At 41.7% G+C, this 13,540-nt stretch overlaps 2 protein-coding genes across 3 annotated transcripts; both read left to right on the plus strand.

The window, feature by feature from the left end:
* The first annotated feature begins 124 nt into the window (after positions 1 to 124).
* LOC103997627 (transcription factor PHYTOCHROME INTERACTING FACTOR-LIKE 13) lies at positions 125 to 4,718 on the plus strand. Of its 2 annotated transcripts, none has more exons than XM_009418910.3 (8): positions 125 to 992; positions 1,076 to 1,180; positions 1,285 to 1,350; positions 1,448 to 1,513; positions 3,635 to 3,949; positions 4,083 to 4,152; positions 4,221 to 4,386; positions 4,457 to 4,718. In XM_009418910.3, exons 1-8 carry the CDS (start codon positions 768 to 770, stop codon positions 4,515 to 4,517), a joined length of 1,074 nt encoding a protein of 357 aa, XP_009417185.2. In that variant the 5' UTR covers positions 125 to 767; the 3' UTR covers positions 4,518 to 4,718. The 2 variants fall into 2 exon arrangements, with proteins under 2 accessions (XP_009417185.2, XP_009417186.2); XM_009418911.3 differs by having other exon boundaries at positions 3,635 to 3,892.
* A 1,287-nt stretch (positions 4,719 to 6,005) lies between these two features.
* Positions 6,006 to 8,920, plus strand: LOC103997782 (ethylene-responsive transcription factor RAP2-9-like). Its single transcript, XM_009419112.3, has 2 exons — positions 6,006 to 6,437; positions 7,485 to 8,920. The coding sequence occupies exon 2, from the start codon at positions 7,617 to 7,619 to the stop codon at positions 8,163 to 8,165; it is 549 nt and encodes a 182-aa protein (XP_009417387.2). The 5' UTR covers positions 6,006 to 6,437; positions 7,485 to 7,616; the 3' UTR covers positions 8,166 to 8,920.
* The last annotated feature ends 4,620 nt before the right edge of the window (positions 8,921 to 13,540 follow it).

Below are 13,540 nucleotides of genomic sequence, written 5' to 3' on the forward strand. Positions count from 1 at the left end.
CAATTCGTTAAACAAAAGAAGGGCAAATTCCAGCATCTTTGTTTCTTGATGTCTCTGCTTGATATCAGACTCGTTGGATATATTTCAGCTGTAGCCAAGTCAGTGACAGCTCCAAATGTTCACAAAGAAACAGTGAAGATGAAACCAGCCGAAGAAGTTGCATGTATGCTCAATGCACGATGAAGGGTTTTAGAGTTTGTTCTTGATCTGGTATTATGATCTCTGATCTCACTGTAAGAAACCCCAGAAGGATGGAGATGAGAGAGAGAGAGAGAGAGAGAGAGAGAGAGAGAGAGAGCTGAGGCCACCACCCTTCACATCAGCAGTGGCAGGTCCGGGTCATGTAAACGTGCAGTCGCAGCCGGGCACTCCCTCCCTTTCACTTTTCCTCGTTCCCCCGTGCATTAAATATATATTAAGACCATATAAGCCTCAGGCGAGGATAATAGAACCATGATTTGTTCTTGTACTTTCGCCCTTTTGCAGGAGCCTAAAGACTGAGCAAGGCGAGCATGTGCACACAAACCCATATAAACTACTGCCCCATATGGCCACTGGGTATTTGGGTTGCCAGCCTTAAGAGAACCTGCAGTGTTGGTGTACTGCCCCTCTGCAGCTTACAACTGAGAGAGAGAGATAGAGAGAGAGAGAGAGAGCATTAGTTTGCACAGCGGAAGAGGAGCTAGCTGATTAAGAGGGAGGTGATAGCAGACTTCTGCTTCTCTTGTTCCAGCTCACTTTAACTTGGTCGAGCCGTCAAGGGAGCGATGGATGATCGTAGCAGCTACGACCCTTCCTGCCGAGGAGATCAGGAGAAGATCTCCTACTTGCTGGGCCATGTTCCGACCAGCTTGTCATCCTACTCTTGTGAGGCCGAGCTGATGCCATCCTCTTCTTTCCACCCCATTTCTGCTGCTGCTCCTGCTGGTGGTGGGGGTGGGAGGAGGAAGTCTGTGGACCAGGATCTTGACTCTCTCGACTGGGAGAGCGAGGTGGCTTGCGATGCTCCTGTTTTGAGCTTGTCCCACTTGATCTGTTGGTCTGTGGGTAATTGATTGCTTGTTGCGGTTTGTAGGAGGGTGTGGAGGCGTTTGAGGAGGATCCTGTGAAGCTGGCTCCTTCCCGGAGCTCCGGCTCGAAGAGAAGCAGGGCTGCGGAAGTCCACAACATGTCTGAGAAGGTGCTCTGAGGTTTCCATTCTTCATCTGCTTATGTCTTTAATTGCGTTCCGTCGAATGCTGTGTCTGAGATCTATGGTGCTGCGGCATGATCGTTTGGATGCAGAGGAGGAGGAGTAGGATCAATGAGAAGATGAGGGCTTTGCAAAATCTGATCCCCAACTCAAACAAGGTGCAACTGAGTATGATTTTTTCTTTCCTTTATTCAAGGAACCTTTTTTAGGGGGCTCATAATGATTTGTCTTTGGAAAAATTGTGCCTTGTTGCAGACAGACAAGGCTTCCATGCTTGATGAGGCCATCGAATATCTCAAACAACTGCAGCTCCAAGTACAGGTCAGTAACTGCTGTCAAGTTCCTCTTCTGTCTATAATTTTTGGCTGATCTTTTCTAACTTGTTTCAATCTCTTTTCTTGTTTGTTGTGTGATCTTATATCATATCATGTGAAGTATGCAATTATTACATGGTGTTCTTTTCTTTCTCCCAACTCATAATGATCTCTGAAGTTTAAGTCTTTAAGATGAGAATTGCTAAACATCAATAGTTTTACAGTTTGCTAGTTACAAAATTTGCACATAGGTATCTTTGTACGTCGAAGGAGTGGTTTTGTTGTCTAATTTGATGCTCTGTATCGAACCCTCTTTGCTTCTTCGAATTCACGAGTATTATATCATAAAATGTGGTCCTATAACTAGGTGCATTAGTCCGGCAGAAATTAGATTTAGGAGACAAAAGTAATATCTTTGTTAAACTAGCAAATTTCTTATGTGGGGACTTTATGGATGTTAATTTGCCTCCTGTCATTAGATCTGTTATGATGCCTGAGAGTATTCTGCAGTTGGTTTTGGATACATCTTTTAAGGACGGAGTTCTCTAAACTTCTGACTCTAAATGTAAATATGCCTTCCTATTGACCAATTGACAATAAATTAAATCATTCCCCGAGCTCTATCTCATATAAGTTTCCCGTTTCTCTTACTGCTTTGAATTACTTTCTCCTCTCTCTGTAAAATTCTTTATTTCGTCCTTTTTTCAGTTAGGATCTTTGGTCCCTGTGAACCCTTTGAGTTCCACAGCTTGTGAGTCTTGAATGCATCAGGCAATTTATCTTGGGATATCGTTTCCACAAATATGTTTTATATAAGACGAGAAACTACGTTCTTAGAAATCGAGCATCTTCAGTGTGTATATTGCACAATTGAATCAATTTACTTTTTCTTCATCACTTCTTCTACTTCACCGTTCTTCAACTATTGAAGGAGGCACTGACGGAAGACTACAACAAAGGGTGAATGATGAACAAATCATTGTGTTAGTGATAATTGGCACCAAGAGACCTCTTTGAACCATGAAGATATTTTCAGCTAGGCAATTCTGGTAGTTCGCAGACATGCAAATATAATTCTGTTATAGTTTCTCTATCTCTTTCTCTTCATTTTTCTTAAATCCTGGTTACTGGTTCTTGTCTTATATACAACCTTAGAAACATGATTATTCTCTCCACAAGCATTTAGGTCTCTCTGTTCTTCACTCTTAAATCCATGATCACTACCAGTAGAATAATAGCCTATTTGTCATTTTAAAATCCCTGTTCTTCCTTTGCACCTCTGACTTGATGGAAAGCCGAAAGAAAGAAAGAGAAAAAAATTGATTCGACCTTGAACTACCAAAGGAAACTAAAAGAAAACATGTATTTGAGTTTGGCCTAAATTGACATCAAACCCAACCCAAATAGTGAATAGCAGCATGCCTTGGTACTCTTATCATTCTACTTGCCTCATCTTGGTTTCTGAAGTTCTCTTAGATCCCACTTCCTTGTCTTCTGTGCCTGCTCGAGGTGCACAAATGACTGCCTAATAATTTCCATTTCTTGGACTAATTTGGAACTCAGAAGGGGAACTGAATTCTTTACTGCAACTACATGGAAGTTTATGGTTGACTTTTTATTATCCTTCTGATTTTTTGTCATTGTTTCATTAAAAACTTCAATGAGAAATCTAGTGTTAGCCAATAAGGATCAGGTACAATAAAAGCAGAGTGGACCTCATATATGATTAGCCAGCTCCATGTCATATCTACCTGGTTAACCCAATACTACCATGGAAACAAAGTCTCTCAGGAGGTAACAGAGAGGGAAAAAGCACAGGAACACAAAAGGCCTACTAAATCCCCAATTCAAGGGTACTTGGAAGTTAATTCAGCATCCACGGAAAGGACTCTAGTTTGGATTCTCGTTTGTACCACCATCTTGTTCTTCCTGCATTTCTGATGAGAGTTCACCATAGACCAGGCAAAAGGAGCATCCAAACGTGCCTCAAGTTTCATTTCGGTTAATAAAGAACTTGAACAAGCAAAACTATTGATGGATCTGCTTATATTTCTAATTAGCTTTATCAACCTTGATGTTTCATACCTTATAAATCGTTGTTTGCTTCCATCGTTCAATTTTCTTGCAGATTCTGTCGATGAGGAATGGTCTCAATCTGCAGTCCATGTATACGTCTGGAGCTCTTCAGCCTTTGCAAACTTCTCAGATGTCTATTAGCTTTGCGCTGGATAATGACACGGCAACGGGTATAGGAACAGGCATGCTACCTTTGAACCAAGATTTATCGGCTCACTGCTCATTCGATCTGTCAAATCAATGCACATCCTCCCATCCATCGACCATCACAACCAGTCTCATCAACGTGACTAATCCTGAGGCTTCACTAGTTAAGTCATCAGAATCTCATCATGCTTCATTCCACCAAGTGCCTGTGTCCTGTGAGGTAGCCCTTTCCATCTGCCTAAGGACCAAGTTATCTTGAAGAACCATATCATACAAGAATCGATTATGCATATAGATCAAACATATTGGTTCCTGGAGTTTTGATATGAACCTTTTTGCTTCTGTTTTGGAAGGATATATTCACAGGTGACATGTCGGCCCACACCCAATTAGCCGCAATGCATTACACAAGGAGCTTCACAGGTGAATATTTAGCATAACTACATGATTGTTTCTGTGACACGTTTCTCATCTCGTCGCTTTTCCAAAAGATGATGAGAGGAACTCCATATCTACCAATGTCAATTCCAAACAATTGGGTGGGCAAGCATCAACACATATCGGTGTCGTCCGTTTGGAACAATGTATGTTAGGCAGAGAAGGGAGATCAGAGGCGATGCTGTCCAACGATGAAAGCTTCATCCGGCACCTGCACAGGTACTTAATCTTTTTGTCTCTTTCTCTTTACACTGCTGCTGCTGATAAACGTATCAATGATATTGAGCAGCTTACAGACTGGAAGAAGTTTTCCGAGTGGTGATGCGGAGGAAGGACTTCGAGATTTCTAATGCTCTGATGACTAACATGGAGGTCTTTAAGGCGACCAGATTTAGACTCAAGACTCATTCATCTTTTTGGTGAATTCTAGTGGGTGTATCTTGAATGTTTCTTTGGCACTGAGATATCTAACCTGTGGATTGATGTAACAGCAGCTATCTCTCATGTGGAAAACAAGTATCATTATGAAGAATATATATAGCCAATTTGACTTGGAATTGTCAGCTATATGGTGGTGATGAGATGCCATGATATATCATATCATCTTTCTTGTCATCGTAGGCTATATGAAATGCGTTGACCACAGTCAACTCCTCCTCTCTCGAAGTGCTGGTGGTCGTTGCATTGCTGATGGTGAAGGGGACGGGCCGGCACGGCTGGTTCCGCCATCGTCGCCGGTGGACTTCGTCGGGCTGCGGCGAGCTGTGCTGGGCTGACCTTGTAATTGGGCCGTAGTGGTATGTGAGGCCCAAAAGAGAAGGTCCGATCATTTTCTCGTAAGCTTACCACCAACAACTACAGGTTGAAGTGGCTTGAAATGAATTAAAATCCATACAAGATCCTCCAGCCTCACGGACCTTAATCTTACCGATTGTGACGAGACTCTAAATCAGAGAAGGGACGCGCGCATGCTTTCCGGTACGGTTACCTCATAGTGGATATGGTGCAGAATTAGTTCTCGTGGTCACAGAAGTGGTCCCCATCCGTGGATCTATAGTTTCCTCCAATCACAAGGCAGGTAGGTGTTTGTGGATACCGAAATGAGTGCATATATGAGAAATTTAAGTGGCCTGTGGGAATGAAATGTCCCAATATTTTATTGGTAGAAGTTTTGGGACATAATTATTCAACTAATAATATATATAAGAGAAAAAAAATATTTTCAGGGAGAAAGAGTTTGCAGAATCTAGTGGTAGTGCATGGAACTTGATCAAAAACCCATCATGTCAACCTGTCACACATCACCACTTGCCACTTCCACCATCACCATGCTGAGGGGATGAAGCTGGAGCCCTGCACCATTTGGTTGTTCTCATGTCACTCCCAGCTGAGCTCACTACCTATTCATTCCACTTGCACCCACATGCCTTTGTTCTATTCCTAATGATAATAACAACACACATAGACAGACAGATATTGAGTACTTCTCTTTAGGGAGCAAAAGCTTTTGATACATTTCATCTTCTCATGCATACTTCTGATGCTGCAGTTAGATCTATTCCCACAAGGAACAGTCTTCATTACATGCGATGCCGATGTGATTACACATCCATACAGCACGCATGCATCGAATTCAATCTGATGCGGATATCTATCTATCTATCGATCTGTGTACATGTAGAAGCAGACGCAGACTCTTTGGACTGTTGGAAGTTTACTGCATCACGACACGATTCGTCTCTCTCATCCACGATTACATGTCGACTGTGGGCATATAAACGACGAGATGAAGAGGAATCAAGCAAAAGCAGCAGCAGTAGAGTGTCAGTGAATGGAGAGGAGGAAGGACATGCGTGGGAGACCGGTCGGCGGCGATCGCCTTGTTGAGCTCCGTCACGGAGTCGCGGCAGCAATGGTGATGCCGACCTCCATGGCGTCGAGCTCCATGCTGTGTTTGATCGAAGCAAACACTTGGTGCTCCTGTTCTTACTCTCAGAAGCCATTGCTCTCGCTTTCTATCTCTCTACATCTATCTACCCATCATCTCTCTCCCTGCGTGTGGATCGAACTCTAACGCCGAATCCCTTGCTGTCATCTGATAGCTCGCTGTCACATGTTGAGAAGCTAAAACCTCGTAGATTCACGTCACTAATTGTTTCCTGCCAATGCAACAGCCTAAGACTGCAAAGTATGTGAGCGGACGCACGCGACCCGCCTCCATTCGTCCAGCTGTGTGTTGGACTAGCTGGAGACTTAAAAGCTGTGCTGAGGTGAGGCTCACACCTTTGTTGCATCTGTAAGCAGCAATTATTAATGCAGACCATAAGAACAGCTGCATCTATGACTGTCAATGTTTCAGCATGTAGACATATTTCTGGTTGCAGGCAACCAAACACCCTCCCTAGAGGTTCACAAGTTGCATCATGCTGAAAGAGTTTGACTATGATAGGGAACACTTCATCATCATCACCTTACCTACTCTTTTTCATTAGTCTCTCCACAGAGATTGTTGCTAAGAAACCTTGATAGAGTCTGGAAACAACCACATGAATAAGAGTAGACTTTGCCATATTCTCTCGCTGTGGTTTGAGATGAAAGCCTTCCAAATCTTTTGCTAGGGAAAGAATGTCATTTGTTTTCTCAATCGAGAGCTCAAAAGAGATCTTTAAATGCTCTTTCAATCTCTCTCTCTCTCTCTCTCTCTCAGTCACTGTGAGGATGAATGAATATGGTGGTCCTGCATGGTTCTTAAAGCTATAACAGTGTGTGTATATATGGCCACACTTTTGCTCATTTCTCTGTGATCTTCCTCTTCAGCCACTTTGGATCTGGAAGAAGAGTCCAAATTGATTCTGGTGCTCATTGTCTGGCCTGAATGAATAGGTTATGCCATCCCACCTGCACTTGTGCAGTGAACACATTCTGGACTAGGAACCCTAAAAGAACAGACACTGTAGATATCAGGGAGAGAGTGAGCCGATGGGTTATAGCCTCTCCATTTTGCATCACATGGAAGGCAGCCTGGTGAGTAGGACACATCAGGGCAAGTCATCACCTCTACCTCTATTATTACCAGCAGCTTGTCCTCATCCACATCTAGAAGCTCAATCACAAGCTGTCTTAGACAAAGAGTGTTTAGTCAACATACTTAATGGGCATTCTTAAAAGATTTAGAGGATTTATCATGCTATTTTATGTATGTATGTATGTTTTTGAACCTGATTAATCATTCACGAACTCTGTAAATGAAAGGTCAGAGAAGATGACAATTTATGTCCATTGACATGCCGCTAATTGTTTTCCTTGTCGAAGGTTAGGACTTTGTGTGTGTCCAAAAGAAGGGCGCCTTTATATGTGAATGATGTGTCCGTGATACCCCTATAATTGCAAGTATGAACCAAATCTAACAGTGGGTGTCGAGATAGAGGGAGATCGAGTGTGTGGGGAAGATGGAGGGCGAGTGCTGCTCCAGCAGCAAGGAGAGGAGGAAAGCTGTAACTCCTCCAACGACGGTGGAGGCGGAGAGGAGCGGCGGCGGCGGCGGCAGGCAACGGCAGTACAGAGGGGTGAGGATGAGGAAGTGGGGGAAGTGGGTGGCGGAGATACGGGAGCCGAACAAGAGGTCGCGGATCTGGCTGGGCTCCTACTCCACCGCGGTGGCCGCCGCCAGGGCCTACGACACCGCCGTCTACCTCCTCAGAGGCCGCTCCGCCCGGCTGAACTTCCCCGACGAGGTACTTACCGACGCCACCGAAGGCGGCGTTGGCGGCGGCAGCCCCCAGCTCGACCTGTCGGCTTCCTCCATCCGGAAGAAAGCCATCGAGGTGGGCGCGCGGGTCGACGCGGCCATGCGGTCGATGCCAGCATCACCACCCCCGCCGCTGCCGCCGCCGCCGCCGCCGCCGCAGTCGCAGTCAACGCCGCGCCAGCCGTCGCGGCCTGCCAAGAACCCCGATCTCAACCAGGCGCCGAGCCCCGAGAGCTCGGACGTGGATTAGACGACTGTTGCTGCTTGCTTCATCTTCTTCCATGATGTCTTCTCTCTTCTCTTTCTAGCTTTTACTCGGTCACAGTGACTTGTAGTATATTATTTCGGCTCTTGTTCTTGCTTTATTATCTGCTTGGGGTCAAGGCTAAGAAGAGAAGAAGGTAAAGGTGATCGACCAAGCTCTCCAGAGAAGCGGCAGAGCAGGACACTGATGACAGTGCTCAGAGAAGTATTCGAAATGGAAACACAACGAGACGCGTGATGTGACCGATAAGATTGAGCTCAAAAGGAGTGAGATCAGATGCTATTTTGGCTCTTTTAAATGGTAATATTGAGACTGCCCTCAAGTGTTTGGGTAGCAGCAGTAATAGCACGAGTTGCAGGATGAAGGTTTTGTGTGTTGTTTGGAGGATAAAGCCATGAAAGTGTAGCAGTAGCAATGAGGCAGAGAAGGTTATCTTATGTAATAGAAACCCAAGTACTTTGTGGCTGCTATCCTCTCTCTGTCTTCCTCTCAATCCCAGCAGCATTCTTGTGTGTGTTTGGTTTGCTTGCAAGTCTCAACTTGGAGATGCAGTGAACATGAAAGTGAATACATGACAATGCTAGATGTGGATAGCTTGTACACTGTACTTTGCTTGATCCCTGCTAACAATGTATTGTCTGGATTAGTGTTTCCTCCCCTAAAATTCTGATCTTTGTAAGCATTTGTGGATGGGGTTGGGTTTCAATGATGAAACATGGTTGGTCGGACCCTTTTGGATATGTGAAGAAACTATGCTGTCTTTCTATTTGTACCAACCAATGCAAGACTAATCTGTAGCTCATATCTTGTATTAGTTCTACTGTTTTTAAACAGCATCTTCTCATTTCATGTGTGGATGATCTATCGAAAACAATGGAAGATTATGATCATATTGGACTACAAGTCCAACCTTATGTGAATTCCATGATGCCAGGCTCAAACTTTGATGTGGGTTGCCGGTGTTGAGTCTAAGCTGACATGGCCATCAGTCCTTCCTCAATGACTTCATTCATCACAAGTTTCTTAGTCACTGTTGCAGCCACTATACCTTGGAGAAATACAAATGTCTCTGTTTACAGGTCTGAGTGTTTCAGTTCCTTTTACAGTTACATACAAGTTTTTCTGCACTGTCAAGCTCTGTTCTGAAATCTGGTTCAGAGCAGCCTTGTCTCTGTTTCTGTTTCAGTTTCAACATATTTTTCAGCTCTATTAATTGTAACATTGATCCAATTTTACCCATGTTAACATTCCTTTCTCTTTCTTAAAGTAGCTTCACTCCCTTTCTCTATCATTGGTTCATTTTAACATAAATGATTAAGCTGATACTTTGTTTTTCTGATAACTAAGATCTAATCTAAAACATAATATCATTCTGTTTCTAGTTTCTAGAGTAGAATATCACTATTTAAATTTAATAGCCAAAACACCTTTATATTTCATTGTCTTCAAGATATGATAGAATCTGATACTGTATTCACATACATGTGATGGTGTTGATGTTTCTTTCAGAAAACTGATAATGTTGCCGGGATTCAAACATATTTTTGCTTTAAGATGTGGTCTAATGTCTTAGACTTTGAGCTTTCTATATGTATTGTTGTAACCTATGTTTACTTGTTACATGTGCAGAGAGATGTGATTTCTAGTCAAAATGAAAACATTCAGATATGATTTCTACACACATTGTAATTTATTTCAAGTGATGATATTAGTTCATGAAACTAAAGTCTATACCTTATGCAGGTGTCTTATGTTCTTTAGCATTATTCCAAACACACAGATACTCCTGTAATAGGAGAACAAAGTAATCCTAAAACAAAGCTACAAATCTTAAACTTGCAATTCCACATTAGAAGAAGAAAGGCAAGAGAGTACAGGAGCACTTATGTTGCTGGAATGACTGCAACAGAAGACAAGATCAATTAATTCTCTATTCCTAAGTTTGGTGATGGCAGTTTATTGGGCCTATTCCAGATTCTGCTCCATGGAAGATAAGAACATCTAGTAAAGTTAGCTCATGAAATTTTGTTATTATGAGGAGTAAACTAGAAATGTTGTTCCTCATAGACCAAAGCTGCTCTTTTTCCCTACAGAATAATAGTATCCACCATGTCCTCAGGCCTTTCATGCAATCATTTTCTAGTATCTGTGTCAAATGCAGTATAAACCTCATCGAATTATTATCAGGTATAAACATTATGTCACTAATATTCTGTGGTCTGCTGTGATTACTGGCAGGTATAATTCTATCCTTCATTTTGTGGTTTAATTGATTCTCATAGATGACATTTATCCTCATTACATTCTTTGTTACTGGACATCCATTGTACTCATGATTCTCATACATTGATAAACTTGTCCATACAGATTGCTTTATTTCTTTAAAGAATACATTGATTTCCTTGTAGTTTCTGACATTTCTTCATCAGATTATTATGCATTTCCTACTGTGTTTTGCATTAATTGTGTTCTTGCTGCAGAATTCATCACTGATATATTTCTTTGAAGTATCTACCTATCATTATAGTGTTGATCTTCCATGTGACTTTTGAGCTGTTAGAAATAAATGACCCCATGGACAATGTCCATGAATGGGATGAATTGGTATATTCATTCTGAGGGGGGAGTATAGTACTACCACCTCTGCACTTCACATTTACAATGCCTGCATTAGCACTTGAATGATTACTCAATACCACTTTTCTTGAGAAAGATTAATGCTTCAACTTAGCCACCTTGCTCGAACAGGTTATGATGGGGCATGATGAGTGAAAGCTGGCAATCAAAGTAGGAAAGCAAATGTGCAACCACTAGTGTTTTCTGGGCTCTGCAGGAGGTGTTTCACACCCATCATGGCAGAGCTGTTGCCTCTTCTTCTCCCTACAATTTCCTTCCACAAATATAGGCTTACTGTTCTTTAGTGTGTTGTGTCTCTGTACAATACTTTTTATTAACTATGATTTGGGGGATACTGGAGACTATAAAGTCAAGGCAGCAACTCCTACTTTGCTGACTACAACAAGGACTTCTTGTGCAAATTGCAGTGGGAAGAGAAACACACATCATGAACCTCACACTTGGCTGTATATTCTAAAAATAAAATGAGATTATGAAGATCAATGCCTGATGCTTGTCATGCAATGAACAAAGGATCTGATTGAAATGATTAGAACATTAGGAATGAGATAATACATTTTTACTGCATTAGGAGTGGAGAACATTGTTCTAGGAACTTCTTAAGGGACAATGATAGGTTGGCTATTTGAGTAAGCAGGCACATGTATTGAAGCTGAAGAATAAAAAGGCTGCAGATAAACACCATGCAGATCAGATATACTAAACTAGCTGGATAGCATAGCTGTAAAGACTGAAACAGTAGAATCTAAAAGAGAAGCTCCAAAGTTTGGTAGGAGCCAATTGTTTTCTGGTATCCAATGTTCTCTTGCATGATTTCTGGATGAAATTTGACTCTTTCTCAGACCTTTTACTGTGGAAATAAATGGTCAACACATACAAACAGATTAGTGTTCTTCTCTTCCAGTAACCTGGATTCACTACTTCTACTCACAAAACAAAGGACTACCCACTTAAAAACCTATGAAGTAATTATTTGAATTAATTTGTTGGTCTTCAAGAGCCTTCTTCAAATCCAACTGTGCAATATTATCACAACCAAGAATTTACCTGTGCTTACAAAATTCTGGCTGAAATATAAGGCATGATGAAAGCTTTCAGTAACTATCAAAAAGTTTACAGTAAATATTAATTACCTTTCAAGAAATTCCTATTGGATTAAAGGTGACAGTAGCCAGAAACAAGTATGCTACTCTTAAATATGGCCTTTCTATATAAAAAAGAAATCATTCCTACTGTGCAAATTTGATTGTATATTTCCAGCCAAACATTTACTCAAATTCCAGGTAAATGTTTCTGGTTCCTGTAAACTTCTAACCTCACCAACTAGTTTATTATGATAATTAGAACGCTAAACAAGTCATCAGAGGGTGAGAAGTCTTATGATAGTCTAATGTTTGTAGTTGTTTAATAGATGAACATACACCAACCTCTTGTAGGTATATTTTAGTCTTCTTGAGACTTCATCACCCTGTTGAAGTATCTCAGTTTAAGATATCTATCAAGATCTGGTTATGATAGCTCTTGTTCATAACAATTAGAATAACCCTCTCTGCTAGAGACCTTCTTGGTCACAGAAGGTGGCATCAGGTGTGGGGCATTTCCTTCCTTGCAGTAGTGGATGCAAGTATTCCCATGACTATTAGCTGGTGCTCACCGGAGAAGAAGAGTTAATTAAACAGGAAGGAAGGAACGATCTCAAGGAGCCAAGCAATCATCATAAACAAACTGAATGTTGTCACTTTGCACAGATCAAAGAAACAAGTAAAAGGAAAAAGAACTCAAAGCTAGGAATGAGGAACCACTATAATCATTGTGCCAAAGTGTTTGGCATATGCTGCTTTACTTTGAGAAGAAATTGTTTGGCTTATCTTACTCATTCCACTCAATGACAAAGTAGGCTACAAGAATTTATCACTAGAATCAATCCATACTTAATCCTTCAGCAGACAGATCACCAGTCCACTTTATATGATAGTGGGAACCCTCCTGCTTTTGAGTGACACAGAGGACCATGAAAGAGGAGAAGAAGAAGACTTAAAGAACAAAGAGAGCAAGAGGATCTCATCAAACTCCAGTGCTCTGGTTGCATTTCTGCTGAAGAGTGCAGATGCTAAAGTTGGTGATGTTACTTGGAAATTAGACTTACCCTGTTTTACTTTGGATTCCAGTGCAATTGCTGCAGCAATTACTACTTGGAACCTTAGGTCATAAAACACTTAAATTAGTGCACATCTCTCATTGAATAAATGTCCAATATCATGAGAAATGATCACTGCACATGTAGTATTATTGCCTTGACTTTTTGAACCATATGGAGGACCAGCAGTAAAACTCATGGTTGTTGAAGTAGTAGAAGATTTGAAGCTTCATCTGGTTGAGAAATCTTGTTGATTATCTCTGCATGTTCCCAAGAAAAAGGTGCAGAAAGTTATGGGAAAACCAATGTAATTTAAGATTAATCCCAGAACATAAAGAGTATGACTAGATCACCAACTTGTTTAACTCAGAAAGGTGAAGAGTCTCTTGCATCAGTCAATTCTCGATGACATCCGAATGATGTTAACAGATTTTGGCAAGTCTTATCTACCACTCAAAGATCTCTGCACCTTAGGATGATTTCCAGGAGTCGATTGTTTCTCCCACCATTGAATGCTGTAACGTAAGCATTTAAGTAGACGCTCGAACTTACTGCTGCTGCTCATGGGATGGAAGACTCGGGATTG

This window comes from Musa acuminata, chromosome BXJ3-9, assembly GCF_036884655.1.
Source record: "Musa acuminata AAA Group cultivar baxijiao chromosome BXJ3-9, Cavendish_Baxijiao_AAA, whole genome shotgun sequence".
In the NCBI taxonomy this organism is placed as follows: Eukaryota; Viridiplantae; Streptophyta; class Magnoliopsida; order Zingiberales; family Musaceae; genus Musa; species Musa acuminata.